The 24,446-nt window shown below is 51.3% G+C and overlaps 5 protein-coding genes across 5 annotated transcripts; 3 read left to right on the top strand and 2 right to left on the bottom strand.

Moving 5' to 3' along the window:
* Positions 1–17,970: 17,970 nt before the first annotated feature.
* LOC128468860 (histone H1B-like) lies at positions 17,971–18,761 on the top strand. Its single transcript, XM_053450680.1, has one exon. The coding sequence runs from the start codon at positions 18,011–18,013 to the stop codon at positions 18,674–18,676; it is 666 nt and encodes a 221-aa protein (XP_053306655.1). The 5' UTR covers positions 17,971–18,010; the 3' UTR covers positions 18,677–18,761.
* A 341-nt stretch (positions 18,762–19,102) lies between these two features.
* On the bottom strand, positions 19,103–19,578 carry LOC128468893 (histone H3). Its single transcript, XM_053450709.1, has one exon. The coding sequence runs from the start codon at positions 19,576–19,578 to the stop codon at positions 19,168–19,170; it is 411 nt and encodes a 136-aa protein (XP_053306684.1). The 3' UTR covers positions 19,103–19,167.
* A 400-nt stretch (positions 19,579–19,978) lies between these two features.
* Positions 19,979–20,559, top strand: LOC128468198 (histone H4-like). Its single transcript, XM_053449891.1, has 2 exons — positions 19,979–20,009; positions 20,162–20,559. Exons 1-2 carry the CDS (start codon positions 19,979–19,981, stop codon positions 20,551–20,553), a joined length of 423 nt encoding a protein of 140 aa, XP_053305866.1. The 3' UTR covers positions 20,554–20,559.
* A 689-nt stretch (positions 20,560–21,248) lies between these two features.
* On the bottom strand, positions 21,249–21,727 carry LOC128468971 (histone H2B 1.1-like). The gene has a single exon (XM_053450777.1). The coding sequence runs from the start codon at positions 21,678–21,680 to the stop codon at positions 21,300–21,302; it is 381 nt and encodes a 126-aa protein (XP_053306752.1). The 5' UTR covers positions 21,681–21,727; the 3' UTR covers positions 21,249–21,299.
* A 305-nt stretch (positions 21,728–22,032) lies between these two features.
* On the top strand, positions 22,033–22,438 carry LOC128468931 (histone H2A type 2-B-like). The gene has a single exon (XM_053450743.1). The coding sequence runs from the start codon at positions 22,033–22,035 to the stop codon at positions 22,423–22,425; it is 393 nt and encodes a 130-aa protein (XP_053306718.1). The 3' UTR covers positions 22,426–22,438.
* The last annotated feature ends 2,008 nt before the right edge of the window (positions 22,439–24,446 follow it).

Raw genomic sequence — 24,446 nt, 5'->3', positions numbered from 1 at the left:
AATGTAGCTGTCTTTTCGTCAACCCGTTCTATATTATCCTCTGTAGCTGTTGCCCCAGCATCTTGCTGGTATGCCACTACAGCTGCAGGGGAAATATTCTGCCCCTCACACTGCCCACTCAGTGAACACACAAAAGGGATATCAAGGTGTGAATCTTCCTCCCCCTCCTCCTTATCTCCAGACTTTAAAGCTTTAGGGGTCTTCTTAACCTCCAGCATTTTAAGAGTTAAAGGAAGCTTTTCCTCTGGAGCATTAAAGCTGAGTTTTGGCTGTTGACACACAGAAACATTACATTAACATGAATATCCGCAGACACCCTTACATCATGCATACTTTCTCCTGCACCCAGATCTAAGTACTCAGGTGCTGTAGGCACGGTTGGGCACACATCCCCAGTTCCCTTTAGATTTCCAGAGATAATACCTTCAGGGCATACAACTTCTGAAGACACGTTGACAGAAGTATCCCCAGCATGCCCGAATCCCTTGGCTACCTGATCACCCATAGTAACACTATGCTTTTCCGTATCAGGGGGCATTAAACCAGAAGAGCCACTACAGACTCCCTGTTCCTGAAACTCTGCCCCTCCAAAGGTCAAACCACACTTTTCCCCTAGAGCTTGCTCGCTAGGTCTGGTCCCTTGAGGCACACCCCCTCCATCTCTTCAGGAGACAGGATCCTGGGTGCTGGTTCAGACAGGCATACCTCTACCTTCTGGGCTCCCTCCCAGCTACCCACTACTCCCAAAGTTTCAGACAGTACCTTAGGTTGGACAGGGCTCTCTACCAGCCCTTCAGGTTTGCAGATTTCCTCAACTGGTGCATACTGGCAAACAAGTCGACCCAGATCCTTGCCCAGCAAAACATTAACAGGAATATCCTCGGATATCCCCACCTCCCGCAAACCCTTGCCCACACCCCAATCAAGGTACACACGTGCCACTGGCACCGCAGGGCGCACCCCTCCAATTCCATGGATGGACATGGTCTTCCCAGGGATATGATCCTCCAATTTACCATCTCAGGCCGCACCAGAGTGCAAGCAGCCCCCGTATCCCTGAGTCCCATAGTCACACAGTCACCTACAGTCACTCTTTGTAGGTTCTCATCTTCATTCCCCTGAACCTTGGAAACAAACAAGACAGCTGGGTGTTCCCCAACTGCTACACATTTCAAATTGTCTCCTTGTGCCTCCTTTGGTCTAGCCACAAATAAAACAGGTGTAGCTCCCCCAGCTGTACCTCCATTTCCATTTGTCTGTGGAGATGGTCTCTTAGAAGGGCAGGTGGCACTCAAGTGCCCAATCTGGTTACACCGATAACACTGGCGGGTATCCCTCTGGCCCGATGTGGCCCCTGCTCTGTTGGCTAGAAAAAGTGTTGGTGATTATCTCCCTGCTGGCTTAGGAGTTGGTGGTTGGTAGGCTGCTCCTTTCCAGGTAGATGGTCCTTGTGATACTTGTACCCGCTTTGTTGTTGGAGTACGGTTGTTGGCATAATCGTTAGCCAGATCTGCCTCGGTCTTAGGTTTTCTGTCTAGAATCCACTCTCGGGCCTCTGGACTTCGTGTCCTCAGGAACTGCTCCAAAATCATCAGATCCTCCAGGGCCTCATATGTAGTAACTTGTAGTCCTCCAGTCCATTGCCGGAAACCAGTCCGAAGCTGTCCCGCATATTCGGTACAACTGTCCGATGTAGCTTGCTGCATCTCTCGAAACTTTTTCCTGTAGAATTCAGGGGTGAGGTTAAAACTTTTTAACAAGGCAGATTTTATGGCCTCATAGTCCTGATCCACTTCCATTGGTAAGGAAGCAAACACATCCAGGGCTTTCCCCTTCAGACGTGGGGTTAAATACTTTCCCCACTCTTCCTTGGGCAGCTGGTACTGCCGGCACACTTTCTCAAATCCTCTCAAAAACACATCCAAGTCAGTGTCCTTTTCCAGCATTGGAAAGTGTTCCAGGCGAGGTCGGTTAGCATATGCATCCCCGTTAACAATGCTTTGGGGAGACGGACTATATTGCTTTAACCGTAGAAGTTCCAGCTGATACCTCCGCTCAGCTTCTCGTTCAGCAGCTGCCCGCTCCGCAGCTCTCTCAGCAGCCTCCCTCTCTCTCTCTCTTTCCGCAGCCTCCCTCTCTCTCTCCTTGTACTGCAGGATCAGGTTGAACTTTAGCTGAGGATCCACGCTCCCCAGATCTTTTAGTGCCGCTTGTAACTCAGAGTCCATTACACTCAAGGCGTTAACTTTATCAGGAAAACATCCTTGACCCACAGGCTCTTCCAAAATCACATCTGCTCCAGTGGCCTGCTCTGCACAGAGTTTATCATGTTCCAGGAGATCCAAAATCAGCTGCTCTTTGCTTTTGCCAAAAATTTGTATATTCCTTTCTTGACAAACCAGCTCCAGAGATTCTTTTGGCTGTCGTCGATATGCCTCCATAATGCAGTATGGTAGAGAAAAATAAAAAGGAGAGGAACGAACTGTTTTGCACTGTATGTCTGTAATTAGGCACTGAGTAATGTCTTTGGGAAATTACACAAAACCCATGTTATTTCTTCTAGTACTAAAATCACCAAACCGGGCAATACAAATAGCACTAAAAAACTCTAGATATCCCACCTAGCTGCCGCCAAGTTTGTCACGGTCAGGACTACTTGCCAAGCCGTGACTGTGTGGAGGGCGTGGGCATGAAGGGGTTAATAGCACCAGGCCTCTGGATTTACTAACTTGACCCCTTAACAGGGCATAAGTTACACCAAATTAACCCCCAAATCCTGCCTGTATCCCCCCAGGTAGTCTGCCACCACTCACGATTTTGATACCGGATTCGTGAGAAATCCGAATTAGAACATCTATCGCTATATATATATCAACCCACCCCGGGCAAACAGCATATATATATATATATCCTCTAGAACTTAATCACAATACGGTAACGTGTTATCCTCTCTTCGGGTTTGTGGATATCGATACTAGAGCCCAAAGACAGATTTAGATTATGAATATTTTAATAACAAAAATACAAAGATTACACAGTGCCACAATTACAAAAAAACAAGACATACAAAATAAAAATAAAATAGCAAACAGTTCTTAAAAACAAAAGGGACTTAAACACAGGACCCTCACTCACGAGTTTCTCCAATAAGTAGGCCTGTGGGAACTCCTTAAGTCCAGATGGTTTCTTATGATGTTGTTCCGATCAGAGTATATAGTGAAGTTCTGCTTTGAGGTTGCTGCATTGTCCCTAAATCAGACTTTTGCAAGCAAACGCCCCTCTGACCACATGACTGATTATATGACACCATCCCCAAGAATCGGGTCCCATCTTTGATGTGCCAATAAGTTATGGTGGGGTAAAGGTGATGGAAACCCCTCCACTTAAGACAGGAATGGAATTCCTATAACTAAGGATCCTTATCAGTTAGGCCATGTGTGATGGGACCGACCTGTACCCCGACTGGGTACGCCCGCCGAACGTTGCTTCCTTCGCCCCATGGCCACCGGGGCACCAGAGATTAACCCCTTCACTGTCTGTGGCTAGCTGAAACTGAGCTACACAGGGTGGCTATCGTCCTGAAAAGGACAATACGCGATCATAGCAGAGAACACAGCTCTTCAGGAACCTCGGCCGTACTGTAGTATACCGAAGTATAGAAATACAGCACCCTATCGCCCTGATAAGGCTTACCTCAATAACAAGACAGGACTCGTAGTGAGGTAAAACAGGAACTCTCTTTATTTGGGAACACAGGGGCATTTAAACAGTACAAGGGATTGAGTTACGTCCAATAGACACACAAGGGAATTGCGTCCAATAGACACAAGGGAATTGCGTCCAATAGACACAAGGGAATTACATCCTGCCCTCCTTTGCATATGACTGAGCATTAGCACTCAGCACAGTAGGGGGTCTCTACTGTAGTCTGTGTAAGGAGGGAGGGGACAGGACATGTGGCACCTGGACAGGGTAGCAAACAAGGGGAACAAAAGCACACACCATAATCACAACATATACTGGGAAATGCAGGTATCACAAACAATAATTATTACAGACGGTACCGATTAACCCGGGGCCGTCACATCTCCCCCCCATAGTCCGGCAGACCCGACTAGACCCCTAACGGGTCGGCTTGGGGCTGTCCGGGAAAGATAGGTGGGCATTAGGTTGTCTCTGCTCCCCAGTCTTTGGAGTGTGGCGCTCTGCACCCGGGCCCATAGTCTGTAGGGAGAAGGCTGGCACTCAGGCCCCTCCAGAAACCCATGGCATGGAGGCCTCTGTGACAGTCCCCTAGCTCGATTGCTCCTACAAAGGTAGCACTTACCAGGCCAACGTCTGCCTCTCCCGGTGTGTATACCATTCGCTGGAGAGAAGTGCCGACTGCCCCTTCTCCCTGGAGGGTACCCAGCCTCTGGGGAGGGATGCCGCCTGCACCCCCTCCCTGTTGCTCCCTCTGCCGCTGGGGAGATGAGCCGACTGCCTTATCTCCCTGGATCCCTGTTGTAGGTGCTGGGCAGAGGCCAGAGGTGTTCTGCCCTGTTGCCAGCGCTTCTGCTGGGGCTAAGGGATCTTCGGGTCCGGCCTGCAGCTGGGGGAAGGGAACGGTGTCCCTTGCTACCATCTGCTGCTGAGGAGGGAGGGCAGGTTCCTCTGCTCCCGGGATAGTGGGCTGTCGCTGGGGAGACTGGCTGGCTGTGCCATCTCCCGAATATGCAATCAGCCGCTGGGGAGGGATGCCGCCTGCACCCCCTCCCTGGCTCTCCTTCTGCCGCTGGGGAGATGGGCCGGCTGCCGCATCTCCCGGGATATCTGCCAGCCGCTGGGGAGGAGGGACGATACCTTCAGCTCCCATCATTGGGATCAGCCGCTGGGGAGCGCAGACCGGTTCTTCCGCTCCCGGGTCTGTGAGCTGCCGCTGGGGAGACTGACCAACTGCGCCATCTCCCGGGTCCTCACTCAGCCGCTGGGGAGGAATGCCGCCTGCACCCCCTCCCTGGTGCTCCTTCTGCCGCTGGGGAGATGGGCCGGCTGCCGCATCTCCCGGGATATCTGCCAGCCGCTGGGGAGGAGGGACGATACCTTCAGCTCCCATCATTGGGATCAGCCGCTGGGGAGCGAGGACCGGTTCCTCCGCTCCCAGGTCTGTGAGCTGCTGCTGGGGAGACTGACCAGCTGCGCCATCTCCCGGGTCCTCACTTAGCCACTGGGGAAGAATGCCGCCTGCACCCCCTCCCTGGTGCTCCTTCTGCCGCTGGAGAGGAGGGACGATACCTTCAGCTCCCATCATTGGGATCAGCCGCTGGGGAGCGAGGACCGGTTCCTCCGCTCCCGGGTCTGTGAGCTGCCGCTGGGGAGACTGACCAGCTGCGCCATCTCCCGGGTCCTCACTCAGCCACTGGGGAGGAATGCCACCTGCACCCCCTCCCTGGTGCTCCTTCTGCCGCTGGGGAGATGGGCCGGCTGCCGCATCTCCCTGGATATCTGTCAGCCGCTGGGGAGGAACGCCAGTTGCCCTTCCTCCCATGATTGGTGACGGCTGATGGGGAAATCCAGATGATGGGGATGTAGGCGGGGCAGGGCAGGGGTCAGCAACTTTCTGCCCAGTTGCCAGCGCTTCTGCTGGTTTGGGGAACAGTGCTGGGCAGCGGACAGCGTCACTCTGCCCTGTGGCCAGCTCTTCCGATGGTGGGTCCCTGCTAGCAGGTGGGGACCCTTCGCTGTGGGACAGGTAGACACCAGCAGCATTCTGCCCTATTGCCGGTGCTTCAGCCTGAGCGAGGATTGCTGATGCAGGACAGATGTCAGCGATGCTCTCTACAGGTGCCAGCGCTTCTGCTGGTTGGTCCTCGTTAGCCGGCTGGGACACCGTGCTGGGGGATGAGCAGAGGCCAAAAGCACTCTGCCCTGTGGCCGGCTCTTCTGCCGGTCTGGCATTTTGCGGTGCTGGGCAGAGGATCGCGTTGCTCTGCCCTGGTGGGTCCCTGCTAGCAGGCGGGGACCCTTCACCGTGGGGCAGGCAGAGGCCAGCGGCACTCTGCCCCGCTGCCAGCATTTCAGCCGGAGTAGGAGGGGCGCATGGTGCTGGGCAGAGAACAGCGTCCCTCTGCCCTGTTGTCAGTGCTTCAGCTGGAACTGCAGGATCCATCGACTCCCGTGTCATGGAAAGGCCGCCTTCCAGCAGCCCTAAGTATTCCATCTCCAGGCACCATTCCCTGTAGACTAGCCCTTCTAAGTCAGCTGCCAGGGTCAGTTCTTGGGAAAGCGGCAGCATTTCCTCGCGGTCCTTGTACAGGTCCCAGAACCTATAGCTCTCCGAACTACCAAAGTCGTCTTCTGCTTCAAAAGCTTCCCAATCTAAGCCAGGGACATAGAGGTCCTCACCTTCCGGAGAATAGTGATTTCCGGACCCCCACTCCTGCTGGGCTGCAGCCCAATATAATGCTCGGTATAGGTCCCCGAGCTCGAGCTCCTTCGCCACCAACTTCTCCAGTGTGGCTACTTCCTCCTCGGTGGGCTGCCATCTCATCCGGCGACGCCGCAGCTTAAAGAGCTCCCCAAAGCGTTGTTCTGGGGTAGGCAGGTTCTCGCTTCTGCAGTTGTACCAGTTTTCCATGGCATCTTCCCACAGCTCTAGCCGAATCAGGGCTCTCCATTCCAGCCGTACTTCCTCTGGAATCGGCCCTCCCTGTATCGTCAGGGCGACCTTAACTCGAGTCTCAAAGTCCCATAACGGAGCTTCCCACTTATACTCATCAGCTCCTCGTGACGCATTCCTCTGTAGATCCAGGTCCACCTTGAACTGCCGATCCATTTCCATTACCGTCCTACAGACTGTTTCTGCAGATGGAGTGGCTCCGTAGAATGCCATCCTCCTCTGTAATCTGTTGCGGAACTTCTTCGTTGCCTGTTCCCGACACCGGCTCAGTTCTTCTGCCATAGCTGCCGCCGATGTGGCTGTACCTCCGTGGTCAGCAAGCCTGTTAGTCCCAGTAGTGGTTGGGCTGTCTCTGTACTGAGGAAGCATCCCACCGCTGCCACCAATGTGACGGGACCGACCTGTACCCCGACTGGGTACGCCCACCGAACGTTGCTTCCTTCGCCCCATGGCCACCGGGGCACCAGAGATTAACCCCTTCACTGTCTGTGGCTAGCTGAAACTGAGCTACACAGGGTGGCTATCGTCCTGAAAAGGACAATACGCGATCATAGCAGAGAACACAGCTCTTCAGGAACCTCGGCCGTACTGTAGTATACCGAAGTATAGCAATACAGCACCCTACCGCCCTGATAAGGCTTACCTCAATAACAAGACAGGACTCGTAGTGAGGTAAAACAGGAACTCTCTTTATTTGGGAACACAGGGGCATTTAAACAGTACAAGGGATTGAGTTACGTCCAATAGACACACAAGGGAATTGCGTCCAATAGACACAAGGGAATTGCGTCCAATAGACACAAGGGAATTACATCCTGCCCTCCTTTGCATATGACTGAGCATTAGCACTCAGCACAGTAGGGGGTCTCTACTGTAGTCTGTGTAAGGAGGGAGGGGACAGGACATGTGGCACCTGGACAGGGTAGCAAACAAGGGGAACAAAAGCACACACCATAATCACAACATATACTGGGAAATGCAGGTATCACAAACAATAATTATTACAGACGGTACCTGTGACGGATCGTCCTGTGCCCCAGACTGGACACATCCGCCCGTCAGCTCCTTCCCTCTCCCAGTAAGCGGACACGCTGTGGCTGTCCGAAGAAAGCAGTCACAGACCAGCACTTCCCTCAATCATGAGACAGAACTTCATGCTTTGAGGGTAAAACAGAACTCCCTTTATTACAAACACACAGAACTTATATACAATCTCCATTCACTGTGCACCAAACCCAACCCCCAATCCTATCAGCCACATCCCATCACAAATCCCATCAGCCACATCCCCTCACAAATCCCATCAGTATACAGGGGATGTATCAGGTGAGGGGATTAAGGGATACAATGGGTTCCCCCACCTGTGTTATCCCCCCTGTAGTGCGGGTGCCGTCTGGGCAGATAGGGCTGTGCTGGCTGATTAAGAGCCCCAGCCAGATTATAGGATCGTCTCTTTGAAGGCTGGAGCTGCAGCCACATTCAAACTGGGTACACATAAATGTAATAATAATAATAACAGTGAAGACCAGACATGGTTCGTCACAGTACCGATTAACCCGGGGCCGTCACACCATGAATCACCACAGGGGTCCTTTGGGAAGATGACACCTCTAGCCAGAACAGATACAGAGGGCATTCACAAAGAAACACATTAAATCAACCTCAGATTAACTCATTGAATGCTTAAACAAAGAAACTAACCACCTCTGCTGGGTTACCCTTCCATGCATCCACTACATTATATGAGTTAATCATGACACCGGGTGCCGCTCATCAGGGGGGTGCCAACTTGCCGGCACCCGGCACCCCTCCAGAGACGGACAGCAATGTCCGCCGCTGGAGGAGAAGGCTCGCAAGGGAGCGGTATCGGAGGTCTTTAACAGACCTCCGGCTCCCTTGCGTGATTTTAAGCCGGTGGAACCGGCTTAAAATCACTCAAGGGAGCCGGAGGTCTGTTAAAGACCTCCGATACCGCTCCCTCGCGATCTGCACGGCAACTGCTGCTGTCCGCCGGGGTTTGTTGTCAGATCCCGGCGCACAACACTGAAGCCGCGCCCACCGCCGTCCGTGCCCTCTGAACCAGGAAGAAGACAGAAGAAGAGGAGCGAAGAGAAAGAAAAGGAGCTGACTGCTGTAAGAAGAAAAGAGGAAAGGTTAGTCATTCATTCAGTTAGAGTGACAGTGAGAGTGGATTGGTATGTGTGGATGGGTATGTGTGGAATCTGTGGATTGGTATGTGTGGAATCTGTGGATTGGTATGTGTGGAATCTGTGGATTGGTATGTGTGACGGATCGTCCCGTGCCCCAGACTGGACACATCCGCCCGTCAGCTCCTTCCCTCTCCCAGTAAGCGGACACGCTGTGGCTGTCCGAAGAAAGCAGTCACAGACCAGCACTTCCCTCAATCATGAGACAGAACTTCATGCTTTGAGGTTAAAAAGAGAACTCTCTTTATTACAAACACACAGAACTTATATACAATCTCCATTTACTGTGCACTGAACCCAACCCCCAATCCCATCAGCCACATCCCATCACAAATCCCATCAGCCACATCCCCTCACAAATCCCATCAGTATACAGGGGATGTATCAGGTGAGGGGATTAAGGGATACAATGGGTTCCCCCACCTGTGTTATCCCCCCTGTAGTGCGGGTGCCGTCTGGGCAGATAGGGCTGTGCTGGCTGATTAAGAGCTCCAGCCAGATTATAGGATCGTCTCTTTGAAGGCTGGAGCTGCAGCCACATTCAAACGGGGTACACATAAATATAATAATAATAATAACAGTGAAGATCAGACGGGGTTCGTCACATTACTCCCCTCTTGTGCAAACGTCCGGCAGACACAGCCAGATCCCTAACGGATCGGCTTGGGGATGACCGGGCCTCTACTGTCTCTAGTCCTGCGGGGTAGGGAGAGCGGGCGTGCGGCCTCCGGGGCACCCTGGCAGCCCCATGTCAGTCACCCAGGCTCCTAGGCCTGGCCCGTAGTCAAAGGGTAAGAGGCCAGCCCAGAAGCCTCTCCAGTGGGCAGCCCTCTTTAGTCTCCTCTGCAGGCATGGGAGACTTTTCTCCAGGGCTTCCTTTCCCCTCTGGGCCCTCAGCCCAGACTCGGCTCCCTCCCAACCTGATGGAACCTTCCCATGGTTACCCTGACTACGGGCTTGTCCCGAGTCAGCTCCACATTCCCCCACCCAAACAACAAGAGCCCACTCCAAAGCAGCAGCAGTTTCACTTACCCCTACCTGGCTCTCCTAGCTAGGGCTCGTTTTGCCCACTGGACCATGCCGCTGGGGAGGAGTGCCGGTTGCCCTTCCTCCCATAATTGGTGACGGCCGTTGGGGAGGGTCGCCGCCTGCGCCCCCTCCCGGATGCTCGTGCTGGGGAGAGCCAGATAATGGGGGTGTAAGCAGTGCAGGGCAGAGGTCAGCGACGCTCGGCCCGGTTGCCAGTGCTTCTGCTGGTGCAGGGAATGGTGCTGGGCAGAGAACAGCGTCACTCTGCCCTGTGGCCAGCTCTTCCGCTGGTGGTTCCCTGCTAGCAGGTGGGGACCCTTCGCTGTGGGGCGGGCAGAGACCAGCAGCACTCTGCCCTGTTGCCGACGTTTCAGTCAGCGCGAGGATTGCTGGTGCGGGACAGATGTCAGCGACTCTCTCTCCGGGTGTCAGCACTTCTGGTTGGTCCTCGTTAGCCGGCGGGAACACTATGCTGGGGGATGAGCAGAGGCCAGCAGCACTCTGCCCCGTGGTCGGCTCTTCTGCCAGTCTCGCATTTTGCAGTGCTGGGCAGAGGATCGCGTCACACTGCCCTGGTGGGTCCCTGCTAGCAGGCAGGGACCTTTCACTGTGGGGCGGGACTCTGCCCCGCTGCCGGCGCTTCAGCCGGAGTAGGAGGGGCGCATGGTGCTGGGCAGAGAACAGCGTCCCTCTGCCCTGTTGTCGGCGCTTCTGCCGCCTCTAGTGAAAACCCATAGACCGCTGCCTCAAATTCCGGCGACTGCATGCGGTCCATAATCGCCCGGAAGACTTCCTCCCAAAAGTGATTGCCCACTTTCACCTCTTCGGGCTCTGGCTGCAATACCAGGGGCAGAGTGGTTGAACCTTCAAGTCCGGAGGCTTGCCAATTGCAGTGAGCGGCCTCCGGAGCTTGCTCTGTGACATCTGTCGGCTCACACTGCAGGGCGTAGCTCCCCTCGAACAGTGCCAAGTATTCTGCCTCGAGGCACCATTCTCTGTCTACTAGTCTCTCAAGGTCTTGGCTGAGTTCACTTGTTGCAGTGGGCGGCAGGGCTCTCCGGCGCTTGTCACTAATTTCCCACCATCGGTCCATGTTGCCATTGCCAAAGACACCCCTTTCCTCGAATGCTTCCCACAACAGGCCAGGCCCGCCAACATCCATCCCTTCCGGAGAATGGGGCTTTCTGGATTTTCGCTGCGGGCCTCGGGCTTCCCAGTATATGGCTCGGTACTCATCTTCGAGCCCAATCTCCTGTCGGACCAGCCTCTCTAGCTCTGCAACCTCACCTGGAGACGCAGGTCCCCCGAACAAGTAGAGCCTCCCACTCACCTGGTCCCTGATTCGTTGTTCTAGGGTGGGCAGATGTGTACCTTGGTGGGCGCTCCACTTTTCTAGGGCCGCTCTCCATCTCACGAGCCGGGCTCGGGTCCGTCTCTCAAACTCCCATACTGGAGTCTCCGATTCGAGGGTCTCGACTCCCCTCCAAGTCACCCCGCATCCCGGTGACTGTTCAATCCACTCCATCTGTGGATCCGTTTGGCTCTTCCTCGCCAGGGTATAACTTTGTTCTGTGGCTAGTTGCTTTGGTCCGCTCTGGTCTGGAAGGAGTAGATCCCACCGCTGCCACCAATGTGACGGATCGTCCCGTGCCCCAGACTGGACACATCCGCCCGTCAGCTCCTTCCCTCACCCAGTAAGCGGACACGCTGTGGCTGTCAGAAGAAAACAGTCGCAGACCAGCACTTCCCTCAATCATGAGACAGAACTTCATGCTTTGAGGTTAAAAACAGAACTCTCTTTATTACAAACACACAGAACTTATATACAATCTCCATTCACTGTGCACCGAACCCAACCCCCAATCCCATCAGCCACATCCCATCGCAAATCCTATCAGTATACAGGGGATGTATCAGGTGAGGGGATTAAGGGATACAATGGGTTCCCCCACCTGTGTTATCCCCCCTGTAGTGCGGGGGCCGTCTGGGCAGATAGGGCTGTGCTGGCTGATTAAGAGCTCCAGCCAGATCATAGGATCGTCTCTTTGAAGGCTGGAGCTGCAGCCACATTCAAACGGGGTACACATAAATATAATAATAATAATAACAGTGAAGATCAGACGGGGTTCGTCACAGTATGTGTGGATTGGTATGTGTGGAATCTGTGGATTGGTAAGTGTGGATTGGTATGTGTGGAATCTGTGGATTGGTATGTGTGGATTGGTATGTGTGGATTGGTATGTGTGGAATCTGTGGATTGGTATGTGTGGATTGGTATGTGCGGAATCTGTGGATTGGTATGTGTGGATTGAAATAAAGAGTCAGAATGAGAGAATGAAAATGAATGGATTAATGTGTGGATGAATTGTGTGAATGAGTGAGAGAATTAATGAATTTGTGAGAATGCATCAATGAATATGTGTAAATAATTTGTGTGAAAGAATAAATTATTGTGTGAATGAAAGTGAATTAGTGAGTGACTGTAAAAGTGTTTGTGTTAACGCCGTTTTTTTTTTAGGGTTATTAAAGAAAGCACTATTATATGTTCAGTAAATGTTATTTAAACGTATTTATTTTACTTATAAGTTATTAATTTATTTTTTCAGATTTCTTGTTGTTTACAGTTGACATAAATATTCTTGCCAACATAATTTTGTAGATGTTGGGGGGGGGGTGCCACTTACAGGATCCGCCCCGGGTGCCAAATACTCTAGGTACGCCCCTGAGTTAGGATAAGGAGAAGTAGGGAGAGGGGGGGATAGTTTGAAAGAAGGGGCAGGGGGGTAGTTTGAATGGGCAGGGGGGGTAGTTTTTGAAGGGGCAGAGGTAGGGTAGTTTGAAGGGGCAGAGGGGGGGTAGTTTGAAGGGGCAGAGTTGGGGGTAGTTTGAAGGGGCAGAGTTGGGGGTAGTTTGAAGGGGCGCCAGAGGAGTAGTTTGCACAGGGCGCCGGAACACCTAAGGCCGGCTCTGTTCATGCCCACACCCTCCACACCGTCACAGCTTGGCAAGTAGTCCTGACCGTGACAAATGTGGTGTCAGTGGTGGGATAACTAAAAGATTTTCCATCTTTTTCTGTACCAGATTTCAGTGTTGCCGGATTTGCTAGTTAATCCAGGCACTAAAAAGAAATTGTTTCTCAATTTCCAAAGGCTGAACTCAGTGCATACTTAGTATAGTTACACCTCAACAGTGTGATGGAGTGCTACCCACAGATTATGGACCCTGCCTCCCTCCCCTGGCGAGTGGGACTGTTGTCCTCGTCTGGGGTGTTAAAAGGCCACATTTGAGAGGTGTGCATTTTTCATATTGGAAATGTGACGTGTGGTCCCTGCCCCCCGTGTTATCTGGGACATTGTTGAACCCGGCCAATTCAATTTACCCATCGAATCATACATTTTGAAAAAAACACTAGACAACCCATGGACATTTAACATGCTAGCATTTTAACTCTTTCCACGCAATAATTGTCTGACACCGGCCAAACCATTCTTTTCCCTGGAAATGTTGGCCAGTAATATATAGTGGAGGTGGAGACCCCATTGTATTGTTAATCACTTTAATGGCCGTATTGCCCCTGGGAGTCCAAATTACCCAGATTAAGGGGGCGGTTCTGTAGCCGTTGTAATCCAATACCTGACTGTTTATGTTAATGTTCGCTTTGTTGGCTATATCTAGCCATGTGTGTAAAAAATAAAGTGTTCTTCATTTTTATATACCCTACACTGCTAGTGACTGGGGAATCTGGGAAGGGCGTGTTGTCCAAGGCTAAGGGAGCACAAGTCAGCGGAGGTAGTCGGTCGTACTAGCCAGCTCTGTGACATTACTGACATGGAACGACAAAATATTTTCACAGGAATGCAGGGGTAACTGGGGCCTGATCAGAGAATTAAAGAATAGTCTGGGCATCTGTCTGCCTTTACTAACTATGGCATAACTTTTACAGTAAATCAAAGAAATACCATTGGGAAGCGACAATGAATATATATATGACATTATCAAATAGAATGCACAATGTAACAAATATGCCACAATTATATAATACTGTAACAGAATACATTAACATACTCTGCAGTACTGTATATAGTATGTCAGTGTAATTTATTATCCATTACTTAGTTGTCGAACAATACTACTACTCTGAGCCATCACATATAAATGGAACTTACTTTATTTATATACCGTATTGGCTCGAATATAGGCCGCACTTTTTTCCCCAACTTTAAGTTTTTAAAGTGGGGGTGCGGCCTATATTCGGGCTCTAGCGCCCGACGCCCGGGACATGCAGTCCCGGGCGCCGAGCAGGCAGCGGGGTTAAGATACAGATCCCCCGCAGCGGTGCAGGGGACCTGCATCCTTCTCCCCGATACGCTCAGACAGCCTCCCCTGCCAGCACTTCCCACGGGGGGGGGGGTGCCGGCACGGGAGGTTATCTAAGCGTTTTACCTCTGCCCACCCCCGACTTACCGGAGCAGACTCCCGGGTGTCTTGCGGGGCCGGCGGGAGACATTTACGCAATACGCGCATGCAACTTCCGGTACCGGAAGTTGCATACGCGTATTGCGTAGATGTCCCTCGTCGGCCCCGCAAGACACCCGGGAGTCTGCTCCGGTAAGTCGAGGAGGGGGGGGGCAGAGGAGGACAGCGGCAGCGTATCGCGGGGAGGGAGGACAGCGGCAGCGTATCGCGGGGAGGGAGGACAGCGGCAGCGTATCGCGGGGAGGGAGGACAGCGGCAGCGGATCTCGGGGAGGGAGGACAGCGGCAGCGGATCTCGGGGAGGGAGGACAGCGGCAGCGGATCTCGGGGAGGGAGGACAGCGGCAGCGTATCTCGGGGAGGGAGGACAGCGGCAGCGGATCGCGGGGAGGGAGGACAGCGGCAGCGTATCTCGGGGAGGGAGGACAGTGGCAGCGTATCTCGGGGAGGGGACAGAGTGGCAGCATGTTTTTTTTGGTGCTTTTTTAAAGAAAAAAAACTTTTTCTTTAAAAAAGCACCAAACTTTTAGGGTGCGGCCTATATACGGGGGCGGCCTATATCCGAGCCAATACGGTATATAATACATTGCTGGTATAAATACACATTATGAGGCCAGGAAGCGGTGGGAAGGGGCCCCCTGAGTGGAAGTCAGGAAGCTTTGGGAGGGGGGGCCCCGAGTGGCAGTCCAGAATCCTTGGGAGGGGGGCCCCCGAGAGGCAGTCTGGAAGGTTTCGGAAGGGGGGACCCCAAGTGGCAGTCTGGAATCCTTGGGAGGGGGGCCCCCGAGAGGCAGTCTGGAAGGTTTCGGAAGGGGGGACCCCAAGTGGCAGTCCGGAATCCTTGGGAGGGGGGCCCCCGAGAGGCAGTCTGGAAGGTTTCGGAAGGGGGAACCCCAAGTGGCAGTCCGGAATCCTTGGGAGGGGGGCCCCCCCGAGAGGCAGTGTAAAAAAGTTTCGGATGGGGGACCCCAAGTGGCAGTCCGGAAGCTGTGGGAGGGGGCCTCCCGAGTGGCAGTCCGGAAGCTGTGGGAGGGGGTCCCCCAGTGGCAGTCTGAAATCCTTGGGATGGGGCCCCCGAGTGGCCGTTCAGAAGCAGTGGGAGGGGGGCCCATGAGTGGCAGTCCAGAAGCTGTGGGAGGGGGTCCCCCAGTGGCAGTCTGGAATCCTTGGGAGGGGGCCCCCCAGAGTGGCAGTCTGGAATCCTTGGGAGTTGGGCCCCCGCGTGGCAGTCTGGAATCCTTGGGAGGTGGGCCCCCGCGTGGCAGTCTGGAATCCTTGGGAGGTGGGCCCCCGCGTGGCAGTCTGGAATCCTTGGGAGGGGGGCCCCTGAGTGACCGTCAGGAAACTGTGGGAGGGGGCCCCCGAGTGGCTGTTCAGAAGCTGTGGGAGGGGGGCCCCTGAGTGGCAGTCCGGAAGCTGTGGGAGGGGGGCTCCCAAGTGGCAGTCTGGAATCCTTGGGAGGGGGGCCCCGAGTGGCAGTCCGGAAGCAGTTTGAAGGGGTCCCCCCATTGGCCGTTTGGAGGGTGGTCCCCTGGAATCCTTGGGATGTGGGCCCCCAAATGGCAGTCTGGAAGCTGTTGGTGGGGGCTCCCGAGTGGCCTTCTGGGGGGGGCGAGTGGCCTTCTGGAGGGGGGGGGGCGAGTGGCCGTCAGGAAGCTGTGGGAGAGTGGCCCCCGCGTGGCAGTCAGGAAGCTGTGCGAGCTTTCTCAATCCGCACGGAGAAGGGCCCCCTCCTGTTACGTGACAATTAAAGAAACGTTCGCAACGTATTTTTTTCGTTCTGAATGTCTTAATTATGCTTGAGAAAAAAAAGGTTTTACAACTGCAAAAATAACGTATTTTTCTTTATATATTTAATATAAAACGAACACGTACGTATTAACCTAACATTCGGCACCCTCTCTTCGCCGGCATTCATTTATCATAACACCAAGTCAATGAACGCCTGGACAGCTGCCAAACCGCAACCAATCAATAGACCGGGACTGCTGCCAAACCGCAACAAGAACACCGGGACTGCTGCCAAACCGCAACAAGAACACCGGGACTGCTGCCAAAACCATCAAAGTACTCAACAAGAACAACAAGAAACTAAATACCTAAGGAGCGGGACTCGGCTCCCTATTCAAGGCAGGAATCCATTTAAAATGTTATTTAAAAAATATATTAAAAATGTAATTTCACGTCCATCCGCTCTCTCCCTCCTCCAACTTTTTCTTGCCTTGAGCAGATCTGGGATCTCCAGAAGACACAATAAAGGAAGGGGTTGATCCAAACAGACACTCGGGGGAGGGGCTAGGAGAATGAGAGAGGTAGTAGACGGCTAGATAGTCCCTCCCCTGTCTCTGTATTGGTGCCGGCTGCTGAAGAGGAAGCCCCGCCCTCTTAAGTAAGTCTGGTGCCGGCATTTTGATATTTTAAAACAATATGTACCTAGTAAAGAAAAGAAAACAGGCTTCGAAGGGCTGATTACAGGGCAGGGGGAGGGGGGCACGCTAGTCCTTGTCAACTCTGCTGCTCTGGGCCCCCAATATTAACGTATAGTCATAAGTCAGTCTGTGTGTTACTATACAGAGGTCATGGTGTGTGGTTTTATACAGAGGTCAGGGGGTTTTGTATAGAAGTCAGGCTGTGTGTTATTATACAGAGGTCAGTCTATATGATCATAGATGTAAAGCTGTGTTTTACAGAGTTCACACACAAACAATTCACAAGGATCTTTCCTGTTATTTCCCTTTCTAGTTCTATACACTCGCACTCACGTTAAAGAAATAGTATATACATCATTAATACACAGTGGTGCATGCACACAAACACATTCTCACGCTTAACCCTTTCCTCACTAACGTATGCTCACGCGCTAATACACACAAACACACTCTCGCACATAAAACGTCCTGATAAGACAAAACCTGATCTTAATAATTACTTTTATTATTTTGAATAATAAATAAATAATATAATACGTTAATAATAAATAACCCCTAAGTAAACTCTTGTCAGCTACGAGTCCTAAGACAATCATCAGACCGGCAGGCAGCCAGGCACTAGCAGTAGAAATACAATTTATTTTAAATTATTTAATTGATTATTATTAGTTAAAAATATCCATCATTTTTAATGTTATTCTTTAATGTATAAATATTAGGCTATTCTTAAATAATAATAAATGATTGGGTTATATAAATTTATAGATTAAGTTTAAGGGTAAATTAATCTTTAATAGGTGATACTGTATTAAAGAATTTATTTTATTATCTGTATTCATTATTTTATTTATTTATTATTTCACACCTCTTGGGTGCTGTTCCCTGGCAGTTTTTTTTTCTTTCTTTTTTTTTTTGGGGGGGGGGGGCTGCACGGTGTAGGACATCCAACTGCTTTCGAGTTAGGATCTTACCGCAAACGATAAATATATTTTCCTTTCAAACCCCCCTTCAGGGGGAATGTAAATCCAGCGATGCCCCGGCGATCGGCAGCATGGGGAGGTTTCAGAAACGGCGTCCAATCATAGGCTCGCAGGCTACTGCTCATGAACCAATGAATGTGCGGCAGCTCGTCTATAAAAGCCAAACTTCTGGCGGTTTAACCCCGTGTTTACGTGCGATTTGAACTGTTTTCTGGCGGGATCCAGGCAGTGAGATGGCCGAGACAGCTCCTTCCCCGGCGCCTCCGCCGGCAGAAACCTCTTCCAAGAAGAAACAGCCGAAGAAGCCGGCAGCTGCAAAAAGCCGTCCTGTGAAGTCCGGTCCCAGTGTCTCCGAGCTGATTGTGAAAGCGGTCTCTGCGTCCAAGGAGCGCAGCGGGGTGTCTCTCGCAGCTCTTAAAAAAGCACTCGCTGCTGGCGGCTACGACGTAGAAAAGAATAACAGCCGCCTGAAGCTCGCTCTCAAGGGTCTGGTGTCTAAAGAGACCCTGATCCAGCTGAAAGGAAGCGGTGCCTCTGGCTCTTTCAAGCTGAACAAAAAGCAGCTGGAGAGCAAAGAGAAGACATCAAAGAAGAAGGAAACTCCCGTAAAGCCTAAAAAAGCAGCCCCTACGAAGGTTGTGAAGTCGCCCAAGAAAGCCCCTGCAGGAGTGAAGAAAAGCCCGAAAAAGATCAAGAAACCGTCGGCCGCTGCCAAGAGTCCCAAGAAGCCTAAGGTTGTTAAAGCGAAGAAAGCTGGCAAGAGCCCAGCTAAGAAGGCCACAAAGCCCAAGGCAGCCAAAAGCCCCGCTAAGCCCAAGCCTGCCAAAAGCCCCGCTAAGCCCAAGCCTGCCAAAAGCCCCGCTAAGCCCAAGGCTAAAAAGGCAGCCCCCAAAAAGTGAGAAGGGGGGCGTGGGTTTTGCAGCGCCTCTGGTGTGTGCTTTCCCACTTAATTCTTCACACAAAAGGTTCTTTTCAGAACCATCATATCCTCCGAAAAAGAAAAAGCGTTTAATCACCCGGCCGCGGCTATGTGGGCCACCCGCTGAAAGCCTAGCCCCATACTTGTGTGTTATGCATGGATTGACATATTCGGCCAGCGCTCTCGCTCGGAGCTCTGTCCGTAACATAATAGAGATAAGGGGCGGGCTTGAAGATTGTGCTTTGCCGTTACTCGTTATGCCCAGCCGGGGACTCAGCCGCTCAAGGGCTCGCTCGGTAGTGGGATAACGGTGTGAGATATTTCAAGCTTGGGAGCGAGCAACAGGGTTAATTTCGTGCATGCGAAGGGAAACACAAAACACAAGCTCGTTTGAGTGACAATGTGGTGGCTCTTAAAAGAGCCTTTGTGGGAGGGTGAGGGGAAAATCGCGTTCGCCCACACCACGTTTATTTAAGCACGTTCTCCTCTGATCCTACGAGCCAGCTGAATATCTTTAGGCATGATAGTAACCCGCTTAGCGTGAATAGCGCACAAATTGGTGTCTTCGAAAAGCCCCACGAGGTAAGCCTCGCTGGCTTCCTGGAGAGCCATAACAGCAGAACTCTGGAAACGTAGATCGGTTTTGAAATCTTGAGCAATCTCACGCACCAGCCGTTGGAAAGGCAGCTTTCTGATAAGCAACTCCGTAGACTTCTGGTAACGGCGGATTTCCCTAAGAGCTACGGTGCCCGGGCGGTAGCGATGTGGCTTCTTCACGCCGCCGGTAGCTGGAGCGCTTTTCCTCGCAGCTTTGGTCGCCAGCTGCTTCCGAGGAGCTTTTCCTCCGGTGGACTTACGGGCTGTCTGTTTGGTGCGAGCCATGCTGGTGCGTGCTGATCTGCTTTAACGTCGAAACCAACGTAACTGTAACGATTCTGTGGCCAACTCAAGCCCTTTATAGAGTAGAGGTGAATGTGATTGGATACGCTTAATCACGCCCCTCTTTTTCATAGGCTAGGACGATGGTTTGAAAAACCCAGCCTTTGATCAAGAGACTTCGGTGTGGAGAGTTATCTTTTTTTTTATTTATTTAAATTAAATGCTCGTTAGCTGCGGTTCTTTTTTTATTTATTTCTTCTCCTCTCTTTTGGTCAGCCTCCTACCTAGTGAACCTGTGTACTGGCTGACCGTTAACAGTGATACGGCGAAAGCTAAAAGCCCGCCTTTATCTTGGTCTCCATTTGGCGTTTATTTACAGCGATATGCTGCCACCTAGTGGTAAATGAGGGATCGTCGAAAGCGATCACGTGGCGGTGAGGGAGGCAAAAGCATTAAGGTTTTTGATATTCCTAAATAGCCAATCGGTGGCTGAGGCACGTTTGGAAGCTTCTCCAGCCAACCAACGATAAGCATATATTCACAAAGCAACACCCCCTTGAGGCAGCATGGTGCGGTTCCCCATCAGGTCCGTCCAGTACGCATAAAAGAAAGCGGGCCGGCCGTAGGCGAGTATTGTGCTGTGGAGCTCGTGGAGTAAACGCGAGCATGTCTGGCCGTGGCAAAGGTGGTAAGGGACTCGGGAAAGGTGGCGCAAAGAGGCACAGGAAGGTGCTTCGGGATAACATCCAGGGGATCACCAAGCCTGCTATCCGCCGCTTGGCTCGCAGAGGAGGTGTAAAGCGTATCTCTGGACTGATCTATGAGGAGACCCGTGGTGTGCTCAAAGTGTTTTTGGAGAATGTGATTCGTGACGCAGTCACTTATACTGAGCATGCCAAGAGGAAAACCGTTACCGCTATGGACGTGGTGTATGCCTTGAAACGCCAAGGCCGTACTCTGTACGGTTTCGGAGGTTAAGCTTGTTCACTCGTGATCCTGAAACACCCAACGGCTCTTTTCAGAGCCACCCACACCCTCTCTTAGGCTATGATCATACTCCCAGAGTCTGCCCGCGCTTTTCTATGCACACCTTGAAATAACCAGCTTAACAGTGGCTGGGTCTGGCTATAGATTGAGCTACTGGCAGAACATGTGCTGAGATCGGCAGCTGGTGTCGTCCAAAAGCTGGCCTCGCTTGAATGGGGGCTGAGAAGTCCCAGGGTTAATAGGCGCCGTCTGTGGTAGTTATCTGAATTCTGTATGTCCCAGTATGTGTGAGATTGTTATTATGACTTTGTCGTTCCCTCATGTCTTATCCTGTTTTCAGGACAATAGACCCACGATGTAGCTCAGCTTGGGCTAGCCGCAGTGGTAAAGCAGCCCCTTCTCTCTGCAACGCTGGTTCTGTCTGACGGTGAAGGGGTTCATCTCTTGGGTCCCAGCAGGAGAAATCAGCGATTAGCTGGAATACCCAATCAGCGTACAGATCGTTGCCATTACAGGAGCCCCTTCACCTTGGGCTCCTCTTGCCAAGCAGTCTGGTCGACGGGCACAACACCCCAGCTGATCTGGAGGAGTGAGGAGCACATTTCAATGCTCACAAATGCTCTTCCCAGAGCTAGCAGTCCAACAAAAGAGGCTACATAATTCACATAGCTCTGAGACAGACCGTGTGGGTGGCTCTCAAAAGAGCCTTTGTTTAAAGAGAGAGAACAAAGAGAACTTTACTTGGCGCTGGTGTACTTGGTAACAGCCTTGGTGCCCTCTGACACAGCGTGCTTGGCCAGCTCTCCAGGAAGGAGGAGGCGTACAGCAGTCTGAATCTCCCGAGAAGTGATAGTGGAGCGCTTGTTGTAATGGGCTAGGCGTGAAGCTTCCCCGGCAATGCGCTCAAAGATATCACTGACAAACGAGTTCATGATGCCCATGGCCTTGGAGGAAATGCCAGTGTCTGGATGCACCTGCTTCAGTACCTTGTAGACATAGATCGCGTAGCTTTCCTTTCTGCTCTTCCTGCGCTTCTTCCCGTCTTTTTTCTGAGTCTTCGTAACAGCTTTCTTAGAGCCTTTCTTCGGAGCAGGCACAGATTTCGCTGGATCAGGCATCGCGTCTGCTTTCCTTTGAACACGCAGAACAAAAGAAGGTGATGAACACTGAAGCGTTAGTGCGCTGGGCCCTTCCCTTTATAGGCACCGCATGCAAATAAGGCCGTTCTGCTGTCTCGCGTCCGATTCGATGAGGTTGTCACGTGTGAAGATGCGGCCGCCCATGAATCGCAGTGCCTACACCGATTGGTGTCTCAGACTATGTCCACCCGATTGGATGTTTTGAAAAGAAACCAATCAGTGACGAATAGCGTCACGGGGGGAAGCTACAAATAGCTGGGTAAGTGTGCTGCGATTCTTTGTAACGTATTACTTCGTCAGTAGTCTGCGTGAGTGTTTGCCGAGCGATAGCATGTCTGGCAGAGGAAAACAAGGCGGAAAGGTTCGTGCCAAGGCGAAGACACGTTCTTCTCGTGCTGGTCTGCAGTTCCCTGTCGGCCGTGTGCATAGGCTTCTTCGCAAGGGTAATTATGCCGAGAGAGTAGGAGCCGGCGCCCCCGTGTATCTGGCAGCGGTGTTGGAGTATCTGACTGCTGAGATATTGGAGTTGGCTGGTAACGCTGCACGCGACAACAAAAAGACCCGTATCATTCCTCGCCACCTGCAACTTGCCGTTCGTAACGACGAGGAGCTCAATAAGCTGCTCGGAGGGGTCACCATTGCTCAGGGAGGTGTTCTACCCAACATCCAGGCGGTGCTCTTGCCCAAGAAGACAGAGAGCCACAAGCCTGCCAAGAGCAAGTGAGTGCGGTAATCGGTAACGGCAGGGCAATTGGCCAACACCATCAAAGGCTCTTTTCAGAGCCATCCATAATCTCTGGAACAAGCTATATCTGACTGGCTTATAAATCTGACTTCCTTATAGGCAACTGCTTTCCACTGCAGTTTTTCAGCCCGATGTTTAGTTGCTGAGCTTAACGGTGGCTAAACACCATTCATACAAGCTACATCATACACCCTACCGCCCCCCCTCCCCCTCCGTCCGTTTCAGGGTTACAATTCGAGGCAAAGCTGCCAGCACTTAAATGGATAAATATGGTTCTCAAGAAAGGTGGGTGGACAAGTGCTACCACACGGTGGCAGCATTGCATAGGAAATTGTGGTTTACCGCAAATTAAAGTGACAGAAGCCGGGAATCCCTCAGCTGTGTGATGATCGTGTAGCTGGCAAATGGTCTGGGGAGCGTATTAATGAATTTGATAATCACTGAGAGAGAGCCGTGAGTAGCTCCACTGTAGACATCTCCCTTGCCTCTGAAAGCTTAATTGCTAAGAAGGAATTAACCCTTCCTATACCCCAAAGCAATGATGCGAAGTTCGGATCAGTAAAGTGAATCGGATCATTTCGAGTCGGTCATTGAAATGATCCGATTCATGATCCGAATCTTTTGCCCAGTCCCTCCCTGCAGTCAAACTAACGATTGGCCCCGCCCCTTTCATTAGCGTCAATGAACCCTCCTGCCTGGCTGCCTACTCTAGCGATGTCACTGAAGGAAGAGAATCGTTCAGAGATTCGAACCATTCAGAGAATATCACTGACACCACACTTTTATAAATAAATACATTAATAATCTTCACTGCCCCCAGGATTTAGATTCCCCTTAGATTGTCCACCTTTAGATTGCTTTACCTCTAACTGCACCTTTAGTTAACTTTATTAAATTAACCCTCAGTCATGGGCGTAGGAACCCCTAAAAATCTGGGGGGGATAGCAGTTTTACTGGTAGGGTATATTCTTGTTCAGTAAACTGGGAATTGTTCATGGCAAATTTTATATAAATGTGTGTGTGTGTGTATGTACAATTTCCGCACAAAAAAAGTATCATGTTCAGTTTTCACAAAGAAGCTCTTTATTAAACAAACAGGTCAAAGAAAATTAACCAAAAGTTTGGCCTATATTTCAGTTATTTCACTTAGAACAACTGGTAATAATACTTTAAGTAATGCACAATTGCCAACATTTTAACAAAAGATCCTACAGAAATACAATGATGCAATTAACCCTTTCCGCATTTGTGGTCTGGGAGCAGACAACACTTAAATACTCTTATAGAAATATTTTATTAACTGCAGGCAGAGTAAGACCCTACAACCAACGCACTGTAGTGGTTATGGTGCAAAGTAGCTGTTTTGCACACTGGGGCACAGTCATGATCCCCAAAACTGTTCCCACAAAGTTAGAAGCATAGTGTTGTCCAAAATGTCTTGGTTTATCACCTTCAGCTCATAAAACGTTCTACTGGATGAATGGGAGAAAATTCCCACAGAAACTCACAAAAAAGACAAATCTTACAACCACAGATGGACCCCACTGGACACGGCCACAGAGACTACTATGATGTATTGAAGGAACCATCTAAGACTCCTAACACGTCATACACACAAGAACATATCCACACACTTAAACACTTGAATAACATGCACACGCATGCACACACTTACGTACACACACACAATGGGTTAAACATGTGTTACAGGGAATCCTAATCTTCCCTTTAAGTACGACATGCCTGCTCATACACACATATGCACTGCTCTTACGCATGCCTGCCCACAAAAACACACGTATACGCTGCAATTGCCTGCACATACACACTTGCCAGTACTCACACATATGCACTACCCTTATACACGCCTGCCCAAACATACATAATCTGCTCACACACACACACACACGCCTCCCCATAAATATACACTGCCCTTGCACATACTTACAAAGACGTATACACTATAAGACAAATACACTCCTTATATACACACATATACA

Source organism: Spea bombifrons, chromosome 11 (genome assembly GCF_027358695.1).
Source record: "Spea bombifrons isolate aSpeBom1 chromosome 11, aSpeBom1.2.pri, whole genome shotgun sequence".
Classification (NCBI taxonomy): Eukaryota; Metazoa; Chordata; class Amphibia; order Anura; family Pelobatidae; genus Spea; species Spea bombifrons.
The sequence above is the reverse complement of the archived record's forward strand: the minus strand, read 5'-3'. Positions and strand labels throughout refer to the sequence as shown.